General features: G+C 47.8%; 1 protein-coding gene across 1 annotated transcript in view; it reads left to right on the top strand.

The window, feature by feature from the left end:
- HABP2 (hyaluronan binding protein 2) overlaps positions 1-21860 on the top strand; it is a 155985-nt gene that overhangs the window by 47690 nt on the left and 86435 nt on the right. Inside the window, exon 3 of the mRNA XM_069242213.1 lies at positions 6790-6884. Coding sequence (XP_069098314.1) covers positions 6790-6884 — 95 coding nt within the window. The remainder of the gene's footprint in view (positions 1-6789; positions 6885-21860) is intronic.

Here is a 21860-nt window from a genome sequence, read left to right as displayed (position 1 = left end):
TTGAGCACATTGGAGGTGTCTGGGTGGGGGAGGAGGGCTGTGGGTATCCCTAGGCCAGGGCAATTTCCGTAGGCTAGGCCCCTCCGTTAGGCATGGCCCTGTGCCCCCGCCCCCCACCTCTGTAGGTTGCCTAGTACAGCTAATCATGGCCCTGTGTCACCTATGTGTGGATTTGTCGTCCATAGGCTTGTAGGCCATGTCCCACGGATTGAGTAGTGTACCCCAAGTGCGCGGCGTAGTGCAGGGGGCTTCTGTGTCTGTCCTCTCCGCCAACTGTGTCGCCAATGCATGCACTCAACATTTCTTTTTTTCTCCCCCCCCACCTTTTTTGGTGGTCTTCCTGTTCATGTGTGCATTAGCATCATCAGGCGGAGGAGAAGTGGCATCGGAGCACGAGGGAGCTGCATCTCACATGGCCATGGAGGGCCATGCAACTGACTCGGAGTTCACCAGTGAGACGGAGGGCGAGGGGAGCTCCACAGCGGGGACACGTGGTGACACCAGCGACACAGACACGTCCTCGGAAGGGAGCTCCCTTGTGGTGGCGGCAACATCCGTGCCCGCCGCAACAACAGGTACAGCCGCCACCCAGCGCACCAGCTCCGCCCTCCCAGCAGCCCCTCAGCGTTCGCCCCGTGCCCGCTCACCCAGGAAGGGGGGCATCTCCTTCGCCCCAGGCACCTCAGGCCCTGCCCCAGTTACCCCTGCTGCCCTCAGTGAGGAGGTCATTGACCTCCTGAGGACGCTCATTGTTGGGCAGTCTACCCTTTTGAATGCCATCCAGGGTGTAGAAAGGGAGGTGCACCGGAGTAATGCATACCTGGAGGGCATTCATTTGGGTCAGGCTGCCCATCAGCGATCGTTCAACGCTCTGGCCTCAGCACTGACGGCAGCCATTGTCCCTGTCTCCTGCCTCCCTCCTCCAACTTCCTCAACCCAGTCCCACTCCCCTGTACCTCTGCCTATCCCAGACACACCTACAGACCAGCCTGCACACACCTCAACACCCAAGGGAAGCTCATCCAGACATAAGCACCACACATCACACAAGCATTCACCCAAGCAACAGCCACATGCAGACATGCCAACAGCCACTGCCTCCTCTGTATCCCCCTCCTCCTCGTCTCCCTCCTCCCTCCCTGTGACGTCTCCATTCACACTTGCATGCACAACATCATCAGCCACTACGTCCATCACCAGCACACCCACCAAACACTCCGCACACGTGCAGTCACCACCCCCACTACCATTTACACGTCCCCTGTGTCCTCTCCCAGTGTGTCTGTCACCCCTCTTCCAAACCACACAAACGCAGGCAGCCACCCACCCAACAGCCATCCACCTCACGACAGCCTCCAGCACAAGCACCTGCACCCAAAGACACCAGACTTGACTCACCTACAACCAGATCCGCTTCCTCCACTCCCATACCCACTACACCTACCCTTCCCACTGCTCCTAAAAAGCTTTTCCTGTCCAAACTTAACCTCTTTCCATCACCTGTCCCACCCCCTCCATCTCATAAGACTCCAATCAGCACCTCAGCCACCACAAACCCTGGACCTACAAGGACAATAGTCCAAGGATTTTGGAGTCCACCACCTTCAAGGCCAGCTACTTGGGCTAGCAGTAAAGAGACAGCCAGCCCACCCCCTGGAAAAAAAGCCAAGAAAGCCAGTGCCCGGCGCGAGAGGCCAGAGACAGCAGGCTCCAAAGGCACTACCCTGGCACCGTCAGGAAGTGGGGTGCCACCTGGCACACCGACAAAGGGAGGAAAGGGCCACAGAGGAGCAGGGAAGGGTGGCAAGGGCAGCACGCCCGACAAGTCCGGCAGCAGGCGAGCTGCCCAGGAGGGCCCCACCAGCCCCATTCCAGGTGTGAAGGAGGACACCCACGGGCCCGGGACGGCAGCACAGGAGGGCCCCGCAAGCGAGAAGACAGATGTGCACGAAGGGCCCGGCAGCCACATGTCGGGTGGCGAGTGAAATCCATGTCATGGACGGATCTGGTGCCCTGGAGACACATGTCAAGCACCGCTGAACAGGGTCCTTCAAGTCAAGCACCGCTGAACAGGGCACCGCCGTCTCAAGCACCGCTGAACAGGGCACCGCCGTCTCAAGAACCACTGAACAGGGTCCTTCAAGTCAAGCACCGCTGAACAGGGCCCTTCAAGTCAAGCACCGCTCCGCTGGGCCCTTCATCTCAAGCACCGCTCCGCTGGGCACCACCGTCTCTGCACTGCTCCGCTGGGCCCTTCAAGTCAAGCACCGCTGAACAGGGCACTGCCGTCTCAAGAACCGCTGAACAGGGCCCTTCAAGTCAAGCACCGCTGAACAGGGCACCGCCGTCTCAAGCACCGCTGAACAGGGCACCGCCGTCTCAAGAACCGCTGAACAGGGTCCTTCAAGTCAAGCACCGCTGAACAAAGCCCTTCAAGTCAAGCACCGCTCCGCTGGGCCCTTCATCTCAAGCACCGCTCCGCTGGGCACCACCGTCTCTGCACCGCTCCGCTGGGCCCTTCAAGTCAAGCACCGCTGAACAGGGCACCGCCGTCTCAAGAACCGCTGAACAGGGCCCTTCAAGTCAAGCACCGCTGAACAGGGCACCGGCGTCTCAAGCACCACTGAACAGGGCACCGCCGTCTCAAGAACCGCTGAACAGGGCCCTTCAAGTCAAGCACCGCTGAACAGGGCCCTTCAAGTCAAGCACCGCTGAACAGGGCACCGCCGTCTCAAGAACCGCTGAACAGGGCACCGCCGTCTCAAGCACCGCTGAACAGGGCACCGCCGTCTCAAGAACCGCTGAACAGGGCCCTTCAAGTCAAGAACCGCTTAACAGGGCCCTTCATCTCAACCACCGCTCCGCTGGGCCCTTCATCTCAAGCACCGCTCCGCTGGGCACCGCCGTCCCTGCACCGCTCCGCTGGGTCCTTCAAGTCAAGCACCGCTGAACAGGGCCCTTCAAGTCAAGCACCGCTCCGCTGGGCCCTTCATCTCAAGCACCGCTCAGCTGGGCACCACCGTCTCTGCACCGCTCCGCTGGGCCCTTCAAGTCAAGCACCGCTGAACAGGGCACCGCCGTCTCAAGAACCGCTGAACAGGGCCCTTCAAGTCAAGCACCGCTGAACAGGGCCCTTCAAGTCAAGCACCGCTGAACAGGGCCCTTCAAGTCAAGCACCGCTGAACAGGGCACCGCCGTCTCAAGAACCGCTGAACAGGGCACCGCCGTCTCAAGCACCGCTGAACAGGGCACCGCCGTCTCAAGAACCGCTGAACAGGGCCCTTCAAGTCAAGAACCGCTTAACAGGGCCCTTCATCTCAACCACCGCTCCGCTGGGCCCTTCATCTCAAGCACCGCTCCGCTGGGCACCGCCGTCCCTGCACCGCTCCGCTGGGCCCTTCATCTCAAGCACCGCTCCGCTGGGCCCTTCATCTCAAGCACCGCTCCGCTGGGCCCTTCATCTCAAGCACCGCTCCGCTGGGCACCGCCGTCTCTGAACCGCTTTGCTGGGCCCTTCATCTCAAGCTCCGCTGAACAGGGCCCTTCAAGTCAAGCACCGCTGAACAGGGCACCGCCGTCTCAAGCACCGCTGAACAGGGCACCGCCGTCTCAAGAACCGCTGAACAGGGCCCTTCAAGTCAAGCACCGCTGAACAGGGCCCTTCAAGTCAAGTACCGCTGAACAGGGCACCGCCGTCTCAAGAACCGCTGAACAGGGCCCTTCAAGTCAAGAACCGCTGAACAGGGCCCTTCATCTCAAGCACCGCTCCGCTGGGCCCTTCATCTCAAGCACCGGTCCGCTGGGCACCGGCGTCTCTGCACCGCTCCGCTGGGCCCTTCATCTCAAGCACCGCTCCGCTGGGCCCTTCATCTCAAGCACCGCTCCGCTGGGCACCGCCGTCTCTGCACCGCTCCGCTGGGCTCTTCATCTCAAGCACCGCTCCGCTGGGCCCTTCAAGTCAAGCACCGCTCCGCTGGGCCCTTCATCTCAAGCACCGCTCCGCTGGGCACCACCGTCTCTGCACCGCTCCGCTGGGCCCTTCAAGTCAAGCACCGCTGAACAGGGCACCGCCGTCTCAAGCACCGCTGAACAGGGCACCGCCGTCTCAAGAACCGCTGAACAGGGCCCTTCAAGTCAAGCACCGCTGAACAGGGCCCTTCAAGTCAAGCACCGCTGAACAGGGCACCGCCGTCTCAAGAACCGCTGAACAGGGCACCGCTGTCTCAAGCACCGCTGAACAGGGCACCGCCGTCTCAAGAACCACTGAACAGGGCCCTTCAAGTCAAGAACCGCTTAACAGGGCCCTTCATCTCAACCACCGCTCCGCTGGGCCCTTCATCTCAAGCACCGCTCCGCTGGGCACCGCCGTCCCTGCACCGCTCCGCTGGGCCCTTCATCTCAAGCACCGCTCCGCTGGGCCCTTCATCTCAAGCACCGTTCCGCTGGGCACCGCCGTCTCTGCACCGCTTTGCTGGGCCCTTCATCTCAAGCACCGCTCCGCTGGGCCCTTCAAGTCAAGCACCGCTCCGCTGGGCCCTTCATCTCAAGCACCGCTCCGCTGGGCACCGCCGTCTCTGCACCGCTCCGCTGGGCCCTTCAAGTCAAGCACCGGTGAACAGGGCACCGCCGTCTCAAGCACCGCTGGCCCATTGGCAGAAGGGGCAGGCCCGGATCTGTGTCGGGCAGGGCTGCACGAAGCACTCTGGGCACCATGCCTCCTCCAGAACCAGTGGAGTCTGTAATCCACTTGATAGACTGTGGCTTTGCACTCCCCAGGATGGCACAGTGGGCAAACCACCCACTGTATAGACTTGTGAGACTGTGGCTTTGCACTCCCCAGGATTGAACAGTGGCCAATCCACCCACTGTAGAGACTTGTGAGACTGTGGCTTTGCACTCCCCAGGATTTAACAGTGGCCATGGAGGCCCCTCGTGGATCTGGCGTCGTGGACTCATCTGGCTGAGGTGCCCCCCCTTCCCTTCCCCCTGAGGTGCCTGTAGTTTTGCTATCTGATGCCCCTGCAGTGTTCTCTCCAATGGATTCGGGTCTCCTGTGTGGGCTTTGCCCATGTGTTTAGGCCCATTGGCCCACGAACAATGGCTGATACCCAATTTGGACAAGACAATTTACATATGTATATATAGGTATAGATGTTTGATATATTTTTTTACTTAGCCGTACAATATACTTCAAATTTCATGATCATTTTATTTTGTCTTTGCATTCTTCTGGGGGGTTTGGGGGGGTGTCACTCTGAGTTGTTGCTCTGCATTGATGTGTATGTAGTTGTGGGTGAGGGTGAGGGTGGGTGTGTCGCGTATGTGTGTCCCCGTAATTTTTTCCCTCCCCCCTCCCCTGTGTCGTAGGTGCAGTACTCACCGGTGTCTTCTGCGCCGGCGTTCGTGCTCCTGGTAGAGGAGCAGGAAGACAATAGCTGGTAGGATGTGTAGTTCGGGTTCCATGCTGTCCAGATTCCTCGTGGAGTGTGTAGAGGTGAGCGTTTTCCGTTCGTAATGTCTGTTTCCGCCGTGTTTTTATCGGCGGGGCTACCGCCCCGGAAAAGGTGGCGGATTGGTGGGTTGTGATAGGGTGGGCGGTACATTGTCTCCCGCCTGTCTGTTGGCGGTGACCGCCGCGCTGTTTGTTTGTCCCGCCGTGTCGGTCGGAGTGTTAAAGTGGCGGTCTCTGTTGGCGGTTTCCGCCAGGGTCAGAATTCCATTTTTTTTACTGCCTGCCTGTTGGCGGGTTGGCCGCCGCTTTAACACCGACCGCCAGGGTTGGAATGACCCCCTGTGTCTCTTCTCTCTATTGTGGGTTCCTAACGTGCAGTGTAAGTTGGTAACTAATACACTTATCAAATATTTTATTTCTTTCATTTTATTTATGTTGTTTCTGCAGGTTAATTAGGGACAGGCATCTTAAACAAGAGGCTTACATTTATCTTAGTACTTAATTACGTTTTTGAAATGCTTAGTAGTATATTTATTACTTTCAAAGCAGCAAGGAAGTGTACGTGGTTAAGTATTCGCTGGTGCAGCTGTATTGCATACATGTTGCATATAAATTTTGCTGTTAGTTATAGGTACATTTCAACTTGCTGATGTTCATTTCTTCTCGTATACAAAATATTTGTATCACAATAATTTGGAATTGCTTTTTAATATCTTGTCAGTGAATGATCACAAAATATGTAAATTCACTGTGTAGGTCCTTGAATATTACTTTGAATTGTACATTTGCATTAAGTCATTGCAATACAATCTAAAGATTTCTCTTGTCACATAATTCATGTCTGAGTTTACTTCTTGGTTAAGATCCTCTGTAGAATATTTGTGCGTCTCCTAGTTTATCTCTGTGTGTGTGTCCTTGCCTTTGAGTGTGAGTATTATGACTTGCTCTGGTCACTTTGTGTTTGGTGTCATCCCAGATAAAAATAGGAGCAGTCCATTCTAATGGTCAGTACCATCAATATACAACTGGAGCAGGCCCAGCGCTCCTTCTTAGCGTGTTCATATGATTTGGCCTTGTTTTCACATCACAAGGGCTCGGCTCTAACACTAGCCACAGCACCAGAAGACAAATAAAGTTTATTCGCGAAAACGTGTCTCATCTCTTAAGACAACAGGATGCGTTTGCCAATTCTGGATCAAATAAATTGCCAGTGTACTCAGGGACCGTTTGCGAACTTTTTTTACCACTAAAATATTGAAGACTTCTATTTGTAAACTTGAACATTCATCTTGACAACGACGTTTGCTTATCATGCTTACCATGCTTTGTTCAAACAGGAATCCTGATGGTGCAAAGAAGCCTTGGTGCTACTACATGTCTCGCAACAGTACCCTCACACGTGACCTATGTGCTATTCGCCCTTGTTCAGAATGTGAGTATATTGCCCATACAATTACTTATGTCACTGTTGTGTCTCCCAATACAATAAACTGTTTCCCAATTATTAATACACATTATAATACGCATAAGCCAATGCTTACTTCTACCCACTGATATCCTGCTTGCTGGCATAGCTAGGAAGTGATGTTTGCTAATGGAGCTTCAAATACAATGGCAATGATATGAGGACTAATATAGAATGATCGCCTGTAAATGTATGTTTCCACTTTACTTGCTTTTTTATGCAACAATCGCAAAATGAAATGTCGAACCTGCTTTACACATGAGATATATCGTACACGTTCTCAGACTATTGATCATACCTTCAGTTCAGCTGTTCGTCAGCCGACACTTGGCGCTACTAAACGTGATTCAGTTACTCATGGATGCCCCACTTAAGTCCTTTATCAAACACCTTTACATGTTTTTTGTCTGAAATGACAGTAAGCGATTTGTGCTGACCATTGAGGGCTCTATCAAAGACCACAGTGTCATTAGAGTAAGTTATGTTCCATGTAGAGGTGCCTCCGATCCTGGGAAGAAAAAATCCACCTCGAGCCATTCGGCATTTTGATTGACGTTATTTAGAATGAGCAACAGAGGGTGAAATGCACTACTCTACTTCACACCCCTACGACCAGGGACCCACAATAAATAACAAAGCAAGCAAAAGCGAAGTGTTGCAACTAAGCATACACCTACCCTTAATCCATGGTGAATTAGATAAAAATAGTACTTGGCAATAATATGCATATTTCATTCACTCTCATCAGTCATCCTATTATTTTTTATTTTAGTTCCCTCCCAGTCTTTTCTATAATATTTGGAGGGTTGGTATCAGCTCAGTCAATGTAGCATTAGAGTGCCACATACCTGCGTTATTCCAGGCAAATTTCCCAATGTCAGTAACATGACCTTGAAATGCTCTAGGTTCATAAGCTTAACCTGCTAGATGAACTGAACTTGGTATAGGCATAAAACACAAATACATTGACAATGGCAAGATACCGCCTTTGATTTATGCACCAAACACAACAAACTAAAGTGGCATTTATAATGTCACACAAATAGTATCCATACTGAAATGTTTTGGTTGTCCTTCTCTCGTCAGGTTTTCAAATCTCATATTGTAACCAAATGCCTCTTTTGCATGATCACCTGCAAAGCTATAGACGGATGCCACTTGTTTTTCAACTCTATGAGAATACTGAGGGCTGCTCACCTGACCTCAGTGACAGTGTTCTAACACCTCACAAAGTGTATGTTTAATTGGCTCTACCCACTTAGCATAAGCTGACTTACTTATAAGCCCCTAGTATATAGTATGAAATATACCCAGGGCATGAAAGGTAGAGTGTCTCCCCCAGGGCTGCAGCTGGTTGTTTCACCCTGTATGGGACAAAATGCACAATGGCTCCCAGTCTGCTATTGCAGCCTGTAAGAGCAATTTTTAAACTGCTAGTTTGACTTCGCCTCTTAAACCAACAGCAAAGCTTCCACTTTCCTTATCAACATATGTTAGTCTCCTCTAAGGAAGTCTATGGAGCCCTGAGATGGGAAGCCATGTATTAATAAGTAGGACATATGCTTTTAATCTGTCCTGATAGGAACACTTCCAAATTATTGTTTTGTTGTGAAAATGGTAGTAGCACCATTGGCTAACACAGAGTTACAGGCTGATCCCTCAGCCTGGTGAACTTATGAATGGTCCCTCAATGTATCAAATTAATTGTGGCATTAAACCTGACTTGATTCCCAAATCCAATTTAATGTAACTTTTAAGGAAACAACACTTTTAGAAAATTGCTCCTCTGTAGCCCAGTTATCCGGTGGCCTTACTCAGTTGCTGGCCACCGACAGCTTTCTGACCTCCTGATGAGTAGTGTGAATGACTCACTCCCAGGCTTAGAAACAATGGTAGGCTGTTATGGGAGGGGGGCACCTCTCCCTCACAGGAAGCCACTCAGGGTGTTGGTGCAAATGGTGAGCTTCAAAGGCGGAGCCAACTTTGATGAGAAAACGGCAATCACATTCCTGAGGGGTTGCCCCTTTGTTCTGATAGGATGGCCAAGGAATCATAGTAGTGAGATCAGTGCCCAAACTTATTTTCCTGTGGACATGTAACCCACAGGTAGCCACACTTCTATGCTGGTCTACCAAACTCCTAACATCCAAGGAAGGATTTAGACATCATGGGAGTGGGCAGAATAGTGCACCTTTGGATTGCTAGATGCCTCACATAGCTGGAAGTCATCACAGGGCATGAAGGAGCTTAGTTGCCCCTTGGCTAGCCCTTTGTCTAGAGAACACATCATCCTGCCAGGGCACTTTCTGGGCCCTATTGCACCCCGTGCATCCTGAACCTCAGATCACTATGGAACAGGAGAAAGGACCGAAGAAGGACTGCCCTGCTGACTCCTGGAACTGCCAAAGATAGGCTACAGCATCTGCTGGACTGCACCTGGTGCACCTTGGGCTAGTGAAGAGAAAACTGTGCCTGTGGCGTCTGGCCTGAGGAAAAGTTGCTCCCAAGCCCCCAGGCCAAATAAGTGACTCCAACGGTCAGTCGGCTAACCTCCTAGAACTAGTTCCATGGCTATCAAACCTGGAGTAGCCCAACTCGGCAAGTCAGTAGTCACTTCTGTATCCACGCCATTGACCGCCACTGGGCACCCCAAGAGACCATCTCTCAAGTCTCCGGTCACAGCAGGTCCAGAGGTATCATGTGGAGAAGGCTAGTGTCCCTCTTGGGTGACCAATCTGGACTTAGATGACACTCCTGGGTCCCCCTGACCTACTCCCACCTGGATGTTCTCACCCTAGTCAGGCCAGAGTAGCCAAACACAACTCTTTCAAACTTTTCAAAAGCTTCCAAACTCTATGGTTACCAATGCTTGTTTGCAGTTCTGACCAAAAGAACTGTGATTTACGTTTTCTTCTGAAATCTATATCTGCTGAACCCTCCGTTTGATTTTGTTCATCTTCTCTAAAAATTCATAAAAATGAAGCTATTTTTAAAAATTGGTGTCAGATTTCTTTCATGTTGTGTGACTTTCTTATTTTGTTGTGTGGTGTTTCTAAATGCTTTACTCTAGTTCCTTGTTTAAGCCTTGCTGCTCAAAGCTACAGCTACCTCTGGTTGAGCTAAAGATTTTACAAACGAGCCTGACTGGACCCAAGACAGTTTTTGCAAGTGTATTACACTGTTAGGTCTCACAACCATACATTATAATACACCCAAATCTTAACACAAAAATGGATGGTAAACTGTTGCTTTCATAGAATTTCATACAAATATATAAAAACTAACGCACTGGTACTGCCCTTGTTGAACTCCACCTGGCTGGCCAACAGCACCAAGGCCATGCAAAAAACGTCATCTAATCAATACTCTCTCATCCATGGAATAGGAGCCCTCACTAAAAGATCCTTTAGAAATGACTATGACCATTCATTTCACTAGATAACATTCTTCCTGTCGTGCATAAAGTCATTCTCAGGAGCAAAGACGGTTGAAGAGGAAAGGGGGTAGATCAAGCATACACTACTAAACTAACTTGCACAGAGATACCCACAACTTCATGGCTATTATTTGCGTTCATAGTTGCCCAATGCATTATGAATCCTAATATTACTTTTATCCCAGCAGTTGTTTATTGCCTCTTTGGTGATTTTTTGTGAAAAGAGACTCCACCTGCAGATCAAAGCTAGTAACATTTTGCTCATGGAAAATTTACGGTTTGTCGGCTGACAGGCTAAAACTTCAATGATTTTCCTCTCAGCCTCAAACATGTCGTGGGGGGCTCATAACAGACAATGAACTGCATACTGAATCACACACAAGTTTGAAATGTCATACATTTTGTTACAAGTATGACTTGACCAATGATCTACTCAATCTTTAAAACCTGACATAGAAATCATCACATGCAACCAGTGGTAGCTGGTACCCTAAATATTTGGTGGGGCAACAAACCACCAAAGCTGTCAGTCATGGCTCGTTATAAACAGAGTTCATAATGAACCATGACTAGGAGCTCTGTCGTGGAGGCTGAAGGTAGTGCTTGTCAGTGGGAAATACATTAAAAAAAATTAAAATGTACTTGCACTCTCCACTGGCTTGCCACTGTGTTCCTCCTTGTGCTTCAGTCCCTCAGCACTGGTGGTATCAACAGCAGTTTAAGTCTCCACCTCAATCCAGACGCTGCCACTATGCTGCTGATAATATTAAGCAGCATGAGAACAACACCAGGATTGGCTGGAGCGGGCAGTCTCAATGTTCCTGCAAGCAATGGGGACCTGTGCCTGCTCTCCAACCAGCTAAGACAGAAGGGTGGAATGTTTAAAGTGAGCATTCCATCTGGCTGGTCATTGAAAGACAACTGGCCAAAATAACAGCACACTCTAAATTGGTGGAGTGAGCATCACTGCCCTTCTGCCAGTTAGCAGCAGTGACCCAGCCCCCAAACACAGCTGGCTGGGGAAAGAGAAAAATAAGATGGTAATCAATTAATTTTATTACCATTTTATTTTTTACTTTTGCTTCTCTGGCAGTGGTGTGTGGTGAGTTTGATGCTTCTCCACTCTAATGGTGGGAGCCGCCACTGCCTGAAACAAAAATACACATCTTCCATCCCTTTTACGCACTTCATAAACATGAGCCTTGAGGATGTTATGACAAGTAACGATGCTCTCTAAAGCAAACAACATGATTCAACAGACTCAGAAACCTTCTGCCTAGGAGGCTCTAGCACCAGCCAAAACAAGTATTTTCGTGCTGTGCATCGACTCAATCAAGTAGTTGAATGGGAAATATGTGAGCTGAAATTTGACAGCTGCAATCCGAAAAAACAATAGAATACACCACAGACTGAAGAAGACAAAATTTAAGCAAGAGATATAATAAAGGTTGTCATAAAATGGTTCTATGACATTACAATGAATGACGTTACAACAAATGGCTTTACCATGCCTCCTTTACCACACAATCTGATTCACAAAGGTAAACTAGATCAAAACTCTAAGTTTATTACTTTGGGAATTCACAAAGGTCATTTACGATTAGTTTCTTTACATTTGCACTCAGGTGGATTTTCCGCACTTGGAGGGTAGAATCCGCAATCAGGGCAGAGACTCCGGACCCTGGACAGAATCTCCACCCTCAGGGTAGAGAATCCGCATTTGGGACAGAGTAATTGAAATCTCACACACCTGCAGTCTATTAACACCATCTGCAACCCTGCACTACAAACCATGTAAAAGCAGCACACATTCAAGGCCATGGTCTTTCCACACCAACACTGCACCTGCCTGCTCTGTACCTGGAATTACTGAAAACATACTACCTTTGGGGAGGAAAAAAAATTATACTGAGGAGGAGACTACAATCATATCCAAGTTCATAGTGAGACACTATAAAAGACTGCATGCTTTCCACCTCTACAGCAGCAGTGCCACACAGAAGGCAGCCCTCTGGCAGCATTTGGCCATGGCAGTCACAGCAATGGGGAGGGTCACACTGTGAGCTCCCTTAAAGGAGCCAAGGCCAATGTCGTAGCACTGTTCCCGCCCGTCAGCCCGGCAGGAACGCATAATACAATGTTCCCGCCGGTCATCCCGGCAGGAATATTGTAATATGCACGGGGGGGGAAACAAGAGTTTGATGGTCAGTTCATCCTATCACCAAACTCCTAATGAGACCCTTGGTCTGTTGCAACTTCTGACTTTCAAGTGCTGAGGAAGATGAGTCGCTTCTGGCAGAAAAACTATCCACCAATTACTGGAGATGGGCAATCCAAGGGGAGAACCCACTTCTCTTCCAAGCAGCCTTGTCAGCTGCCAGTGAAGTACAGCAGGAGGATGAGGAAGTAGAGGAGAAGGAAGAAGATCCGGGGCTGTTTGCAGTGGATGATAAGGCTGCCCACCATTGTTGGCCCACTGGGCAAAAGACCTAAGCCCACACCTACTCTGCCAGCATAGTTCCTCCTACTCCACCCCTGAGGATTACCCATTCCCAGCAGTCAGCCAACCAGCCACAGCATTCACATACCTTCACACAATCATCAACCCCTCACAGCAGTCACATCCAGATTAAACGTGTTGGTTCCCTTGCACACTTCTCCTGTGACAGTGAATCCTAGGCGTTCTATCCACCATCTGAGGGATCTACCACCCCTGGTGAGGAGCAGGTTTTCCTTAGAAATCAATCTCCAGCCCACAGCCTCCCACCTGCCACTCCCTACCCCTGCTGCTGGACCTGATGGTAGTATCCAAGCCCGTCCCATGCAGAGGGGTCTGATGGATGGAAATGGTGGCCAGTGGGAGGAGGAACCTGTCCAACACATCTACCTGCACCACATCACACCTAGCCACCTAGCCACCAGTACCATAACCTGCACATGAACCCCCCAACCCTTCACGGGCACCACTCCTGTTATACATGCCCCCACTGCACAGTCATGTCACCTACCTGTACAGCAACTTTCAGCCCCTGTCCAGGCACGTCTCCCACGTGTACAGCCACCATCAGCCCCTGTCGGGCACGTTCCCCGCCTGTACAGCCACCCTCACCTCCTGTACAGACACAGGCACCTCACCCACCCACACTTCAGCATCAACACGTTAAACACACTTGCTCACAGAGATCCTCACCAGCACAATTGCAGTCGCAAGAGGGATCCCCTTAATCAATGTAATATGTTTTCACTACACCTTGAAAGTAAAATATATCTTCCACATTTCAAATGAGTTGAATAATAATTGCTGATGGTCAATTGGTCAATCTGGTTGTAGACCATATATGCATTGATAAATGTGTGTAAGACGTATACTAGTAGAACCATACGCGTATGAAGATATCATTTTGAAAGCATAGCTAAACACATGACAATGTAACTTAAAAAATACTGCAAATGTAATGAAACACACAACATAGAGATGTAGTCTTCTTAAAATGCATCAGAAACATGTTTTATGATAGAAGTACAAACTGTCTATTAGAAAGGCAGAAAGAAAATCAAATAGAATCTTAAAACAGATTGGGAAAGGGGGTCTGGAGGGGGTGGGCAAAATAAATATAATCCGTCATGATGCGTCACGGGAACCATTCTATGTATAAGCTGTAAAATTAAAACCCCACTGTGAAAACAATGTCCATTCACTGCCCATCCTCACTGGCATCCTTCACAATGATCTTCAAATGCTCCGCACCTTTCGGCTGTTCTTGGCTGGCCAGTGCAGGGCCAGACACCCCATAGGGGCAGTCAACATGAGGGGTATGAAGGGTAGCAGGGGAAACAAAAAGGATGACAAACTGAGAGACACAACAACAGTGGTGGGGGGCGTTGGGCCAACACTGACAAAAAGGCTGCCCACAAGGAAGTGATGGAGGCACTGAGGTTAGCCAGGTCTCGGGATTGTGCCTATTGGGACATATGGAGTTCATCATTCATCTCCTGTATGATCCAAGAGGACACATTCCCCTCAGCCTCAGATGCCAGCACCAGTTCCTGTGAGGCAGCCTGAAGAATCATTGTACATGGAAGGGTCGGGGCTGAACAAGGGCGATGTGGAGTGTCGGGGCACGTGCCTCCCTCTGCTCTTCTGGGCGGTGAAGAACCAGAACCTTATGGGCCTGGCGGCGCAGGGTACGCCTGAAATCTCCTTGGATTCACCTGCCTCAACTAACAGAGACACGGGACACTCTGTCAGGCGTAAAAGATCAGATTTTATTAGCTGCAGCTAGTACAGTTGTCCCAGAAGTACACAAGGTATGTTCTCAGGAGACTGCCACTTTACTTTGTGGCGCACAATCTTATATACCGTATAAAAACCATTTATTAACTACATACACTCCCAGAACACATAGAAAGGAGCCAGTAAGAATAATGTAAAGATAGAACAGAGCCAATAGAAATGTCGGAAAACAAGACAGCACCAATAGAAGGAATTGGAAAACAAAGTATCAAGTGACTTAAGGTTGCCTCCCCTCCAGCTGTGTTTGTCACCCCTCCCTTGAACTAATTCATTAACCGATCCACAACGAAGTTGCATGTGGTGTGATAAGTTTGTGTGCGTTTGGAGGACAGTTGTGAAATGAGAGAATACTAGCAAAGGACAGCGAAGGCCAGACGATAAGATAAGATCGGCGGAGAATAGTGTGAGCCTACAGATAGTTGAAACAAGGATTAGAAAACCAGACAGGGATTAGTGTACTCGGTCAGACCTTAATACCAGCCTTGTAAAGATAGAGGCAGAAGGCTGTTTTGAACACCATGTTGCAGAATAAGCAGAAAAGGCAGAATGGACTTCGTTCGCTGTGCTGCCTGAGTGAAGGCAACATAAAATGGCGGCGGGCCACAAAATGGCAGGTCGATACGATCGTATTAAAAATCGAATTTCCTCAGACCCTCCTTTTGCCAGAACTCAGGCAAGATACACAAACTCATGTTAATCTGAGTCGATGTCTATGGCCATGAGGTCATCAAGCTGTTGCTGTACCATCATTTTGATATTCTCTGCTCTTTGTGACTTGGGTTTGGGAATACATGCAGTAGCACATAGGTTGCAGATGGCAGGACCGCAGTGCATACAAAGACAACAAGAGAATATAAAAGCTAAAATTACTCCAAAGAATGTCAATACCTTCCAACCCCATTTGGACAGTAATTCCCAAAACCACTCTGAAAAGGACCAATCTCCTTCGTCCTGATGAATCGACTCGGAGATTATGTGTAACTTAGAGATAGCTTGGTATACTGTCGGAGCGTCATTAGGTATGAAAATACAGCAACTTGATCCGATCAATTTGCATACTCCACCACGGTCCGCAAGAACAAAGTCTAAGGCAATACGGTTCTGCAAGGTCATAAGACGATCAGCCTGTAGTTCAGCTGTAATGTTACTTAAAGCTCCTACAGTGATGTCTATGGTGGTTTCTACGACACGAACCAATTGCCTTATATTTCTGCTGTTGGCCATTGGACCCCAGAAGGGAAGAAATCCTTTGAGGAAATCTCCTCCCTCTTGTCCTGCTGTGTCTTTCGAATCCACAATCCCTCTGCCATATCTATTTTTATGATGGTTCGCAGGAGCGGTGTATGTAGGGGGAAGAAGAAAGGCTATATAACAAGTACCAGAGAAATCAGCTGGCAACCATGTATAAGCCCTATCGTGGCAAACGAAGTATGTACCTTGAGATGGTACTAACGGCAGTGAATTCAGGGCTGAATAAACATATGTATGGGAACATAAACTTTCTCTTTGTCCGGTGTTTGGAGTTCTACCATTTATTTGCAGACAGAAATTTCCTTGTTGGGGTATGACCCGTATCGGAGGAGATTTTCCTTGCTTAACCTTATCATTGAGGCTGGAAATGTAATTAGTTATGTTCCAATTGGTATATGCTTTTCTTTCATCTATGGAAGCTTCACTTTTTTCCATGATTTTAGCCATAGCTACCATTCCCTTTATCAATAAACTATGACTGAAATTTGAACCAACACTATGTGAACTGACAGGTTGTTTAATTTTACTTTGATATGCATTATTGAAAATGACAAAATAAGCCCAAGCGGAACCTTCATAGGAGAATGGAAGAACTAAATATGGCATTCCTTTTTCTACCGTATGTGGTATGAGTCCACACACCCAACAGTCAGTTGTATTGATCACTAACTGATGTTGATGTAACAACTGGACGAAGGAATTGTTAAAGTATTCAGTTCTTCTGATGAGTTCATGCTGGGGAAGAGTGTGAAATAGGTGCGGAGAGATAGTAGAAGAAGATGTAGAGGTAGGAGAAGAGACAACTTTTTGCTGCAGAGTAATAATGATCCAGTTTACAGATGCCAAAAGAATACACGACAATATAATGACGCATAGAGCAATACTACAACGACTACATATTTCTTTACAATTATTCTTTACATTTTTACTTTCTCTTTTATCTAATGTAGCCTCCATCTTTCTAAGTGGATGCTCACGGCAATCTTCCTCAATCACTGTAGTCACGATTATCTTCCGTCCTATGACACTGTGAGGTCCTGCAGGCCTATTGCCACTTACTCAGGTCGTAACTAAGACTCCTACCGTGACCCTGCAACCGGGATAGAGTACTACATAGGAGAGAAATTTACAAGTTCTTTGGTCTTGGTCTCAAATTATAGCGTTCCTGTCCAGAGGCAGTCTGGTTTTGAAACAATGTTCCTGGATTTGTCGTGTTCAAGCGACGATGCGATGGTATTGCTTCTTGAAGGATGTCGTCGTCCTCTTTCTCAGAAAGTGTTCCAATTAGACGCGCATCACTGAATGGTACAAATTGCGGAACTTTCTCACTTTCAGAGTCACTGATGCCTCTACGGACCCACTGATCGAAAGGCAAGGGCAAAGGCACTTTCTTGCAGTGCACGGCATGCACCCAGTTTTTCTTTCCTTCGACTTTAACTGCTGTTCTTGTGGTCAAAAGAACCAGGCGTGGCTCTCTCCATCTGGGCTCCAAATTTCTCTGTCGTTGGAAATTTTTCGTGCAGACCCAGTCACCTGGTCGGATGGAATGACCTGGGTCTGTGGAAGCCTCTGGTAGAGCACTCTGAACCTGTTGATGAAGAACACGCAATTTAGTTGTAAGGTCATGCAAGTAGTCAATCAACATCGGGTATGGCAAGTCTGAGTATTTCTTAGGGCGAGGAACTCCCCATACATTAGCTGGGCGACCAAATATCACTTCGTAAGGGCTAAGCCCCAAACGAGAGTGTACTGCTGTTCTGGTGGACAGAAGAGCCAATGGTAAAGCATCAGGCCAATTAAGTCCTGTGCTAGCTTGCACTTTAGCAATTTTAAGCTTCAAGGTTCCATTGTAGCATTCTACTAAACCAGCCGACTGTGGGTGATTCGCCGCGTGGAACTTCTGTTTTATGCCAAGACCTGCACAAACTTTTTGCATGACTTGACCCACAAATTCGCTCCCATTGTCACTCCAGACAATGCGCGGCAAACCAAACCTAGGGAAGAATTCTTTCAAAAGTATTTTGGCAGTTGATAAAGCAGTATTGTCCTTCAGAGGGTAGGCTTCTACCCATCTAGAAAAAGCACATACTACCACCAGAACATATTTGAGGTTGTTGCATCGTTCCATGTGAATATAATCGATCTGCAACACCTCAAATGGATATGTTGGAGGAGCAAAATGACCTGCTGGAGTTGGGGTTCCCTTTCCCGGATTGTACATTAAGCAAACAATACAATGTTTTACTACATTATTTGCACACTTTGGGATCCCCTCATTTTGCCACACTGGAGCCAGAAGTTTACATATTCCTTTTGCACTTAGGTGAGCTGGACCATGTGCCATAGTAACTACAGGTAGTACATAAGCATCTGGTAACAGCCAACGTTGATGTTCTGATAATTCAACCCAACATCCCATCTCATCTAACATTCCTGTACTTTCCTTCCACTTTCTCAACTCATTCTCCGTAGCCTCTCCTTGAATTGATTTCACACTCTCTACTGTATCTTCACACATTCCCTTTTCTCTTACGCAGTTTGCGGGACCTGCAACATACATTCGACTTGTGTTGTCTCTGGCTGTCTTTTTCGCTACCTCATCTGCAAATGCATTTCCTCGACCAACATCGTCCACAATCTTTTTGTGTGCACTACACTTCACGATCGCTATCTGAGTAGGCATTGTAAGTGACTCAAGAAATTCAGTCACTAATTGACCATGTTGTATCTTAGTACCATGGGAAGTAAAGAATCCTCTTTCCTTCCATAAGCGCCCAAAGTTAAACGCTACACCAAAAGCGTATTGGCTATCAGTGTACACGTTTACTCTTTTTCCTTTGGATAACACACACGCTCTAGTTAAGGCTATCAATTCAGCTGCCTGAGCTGAATTATGTCTAATGCGTGCTGTCTCCACAATCGTATGCAAAGTAGTAATAGCGTAGGCTGAAACTGTATCTCCATTCGGGAGCTTGAAACAAGAACCATCTACCCATAGTGTTCCATCTGGATTCACTAATGGCGTGTCTTTTAGGTCAATTCTACCCTTAGTCTCTTCTTCAGTACGGAGAAAACAATCATGCTGTTCAGAGACATCTCTCTCTTCTGGAAGAGGCAACAAAGTAGCTGGATTCAGGGTATTACATCGTTTGATGTGTATGTGACTAGCCAAAAGCGTCAGCTCATATCCGGACAACCGAGCACTCGTAAGATGCTGCGTTTTTGTCCTATTTAGTAAAGTATCCACTGCATGTGGCACCATAACAATGAGAGTATTATCTAGCACTACTCCAGCAGACTGTCGAATAGAAATTGCTGCTGCCGCTGTCGCCTTAAGACAACTAGGCAATGCTTTAGCTACTGGATCTAACGTAGCTGAGAAATATGCGCATGGTCGCTGTTGATCTCCAAAACGCTGCGTTAAGACTGACAATGCACAACCCTCTCTTTCGTGGACATAGAGCGTAAAGGGCTTACTGTAATCAGGAGTACCCAATACAGGAGCAGAACACAAAGCAATACGCAAATCAGTAAAACTCTTCTGACATTCGTCAGTCCACGGAAGAGGCTGAGGCGTATCTTTTAAAGTTAGCGCCAACAGCGGTTTAGCCAATAAAGAGAAACTCGGAATCCACTGTCTACAATAAGAAGTAATGCCCAAAAAGGCACGTACCTCTCTTTGTGTGGATGGCACTGACATTTGTGCAATTGCCTGAATTCGTTCGGGGGGTCAATCGTCGTCCCTCCTTTGACAAGAGATGACCCAAATAAGTCACCTCGCGACAGACATATTGTAATTTAGAAGGAGAAACCTTGTGATTCAGATCAAACAAATGACGCAACAGTGCAACGGTCACGTTTTTGCAAATCTCCTCTGAATCAGCTGCAACTAATAAGTCATCCATGTACTGAATGAGAGCGGCACCGGACGGTAAGGAAAAGGCATCAAGATGACATTTTAGAGCTTGACTGTAAATAGAGGGACTTTCACAATAACCTTGAGGTGCGCGTTTAAACCGGAAGCTTCGGCCTCCGAGGGAAAAACCAAAAATATCTCTACTCTCTTCGGCGATGGGAATACTAAAGAAAGCATTCTTTAGATCAATAACTGAAAACCAAGTCGCTGTAGAAGGTATCATCGTCAACAGAGCAGTGATATCTGGGACTACAGGAAACTGCGGTACGACAATCTTGTTTACCTCCCGAAGATCAATTACAAAACGATAAACAGGAGGCTGAGAAGGATCAGTGCGTTTAAGAACCGGAAGAACAGGACTGTTACATGTATTTCCTCTCGTTTCCTCAACCACACCCTTCTGAATCAAATCATGGACAATTTCCAGAAGTGCTTTCTCACCTTCAGTAGAGATTCTGTATTGCGGAATACGTGGCATTTCAGCATTGGGCTTAAGAGTAACAACATAAGGTGGGATCTCAAGACAACCAACGTCATTCGGACCCGTAGCCCAAAGCGTTTCGGGAAGAGAAAGCAATTCAGGTGGGAATTGATCTTTTGATAAGTACATTGGACTAGTCATTTTCTGTCCTAGAGTGAGGTATACACCAGAAGGTGAACAATATATCGTAGCATGCATTCTTTTTAATAGATCTAAACCCAACAGATTTTCACCACAACCATTCGTCAGAAGAAGCGGAGCTTCTAAATCATAAGGGCCTATTGAAACAGGCAAAGGGCAAGAAACTGGATTGCGAACAGGGGCGCCAGAAAATCCTACAGATACATTCGTTAAGCCAGACAAAGGTGCGCCAGGGAGTTTAGAATGAATGATAGAGCTTCTCATGGCACCAGTATCTAAAAGAAATGGCTCTGAAACACCCATTGTAGTGACATTAACATAAGGTCCATTCTGATCCACTGGAATTGACGTAACCCCCTTACTTTGTCCATGGCTGTCCTATTCAAAATGAAGACTTTCATTCCCTCCTTCAATATACTGATCCTCACTGTAATACTGTGTAGACCTAACATTTTGCTGGTCAAAGTAATTTCCGGAATTTGGAGGAACAAAAGAACGCTGCTCTTGGGTTAACACACCTCGACCTCTACCTCTATTTGCTGACTGAGGACCACCACGACCTCGTGAAGCAGATGTTGCTCCATTACGCTGCAACAATGCCGGACAACTGTTCTTAAAATGACCTTCCTCCCTACAATAAGCACATTGATTGGGACCTAGCAAAGGTCTTGGAATGAATGGTTCAGGCTTTTGATACAACCTCTGAAACTGCGGAGGCTGTTGAAACTGAGGCTGAACATAACGAGGAGGATAAGCCTGTTGCAAGAGAACTTTAGTTGTTAATTCTTTCGTCTTTTTCTCTTGTTTTTCCCTTTCTTCTTTGTCTCTATTTTCATAATATTGTGCAGTAGCCAATATCTGGGCGGAAGAAGAAACTGCCCATGAACTCTCGGAGTCTTTTAGCTTGTGTGATAGTTCAGGAAGCAAGTTATATACGAACTTATCCAAAAATAATCGCTGTCCCCCTTCTGTAGCCATATCTTGACCACTGTGATCAATGAATGTCTCCTCGAATCGGGTAAAGAAATCGGAAACACTTTCATCTTTCTTTTGTTTACATGCTGCTAGCTTATCCCAATTAACTCTCAAAGCAGGCATCATTGTTTTCATTAATGTAATAATCCTACCAGGGAGTTCTGAGATCAAAGCGTCGGGCTTTGCACCACCTACTTGACCTCTATCTGCGGCAATAATAGCGTTCCAATCGCCGCCTAATTCTTGAGCGTGATCCTCTCTACGAATTTTAGCCCATATTGTCTGTGGAACTACATTTCCCATCAACATGTCAATATCTGCTAGATTCATAGTACATGCATCAACTGTTTGCGACAACTCTTTATAGTAACCAGCAGGATTTTTGCGTGAATCTGGTAGTGACTGTTTAAGTGCTAAAACTTCAGACCTTTTCCAGGGGACATGTATCC

Source organism: Pleurodeles waltl, chromosome 6 (genome assembly GCF_031143425.1).
Source record: "Pleurodeles waltl isolate 20211129_DDA chromosome 6, aPleWal1.hap1.20221129, whole genome shotgun sequence".
NCBI lineage: Eukaryota > Metazoa > Chordata > Amphibia > Caudata > Salamandridae > Pleurodeles > Pleurodeles waltl.
Note: the sequence above shows the minus strand (reverse complement) of the source record. Positions and strands in the feature narration are given on the sequence as shown.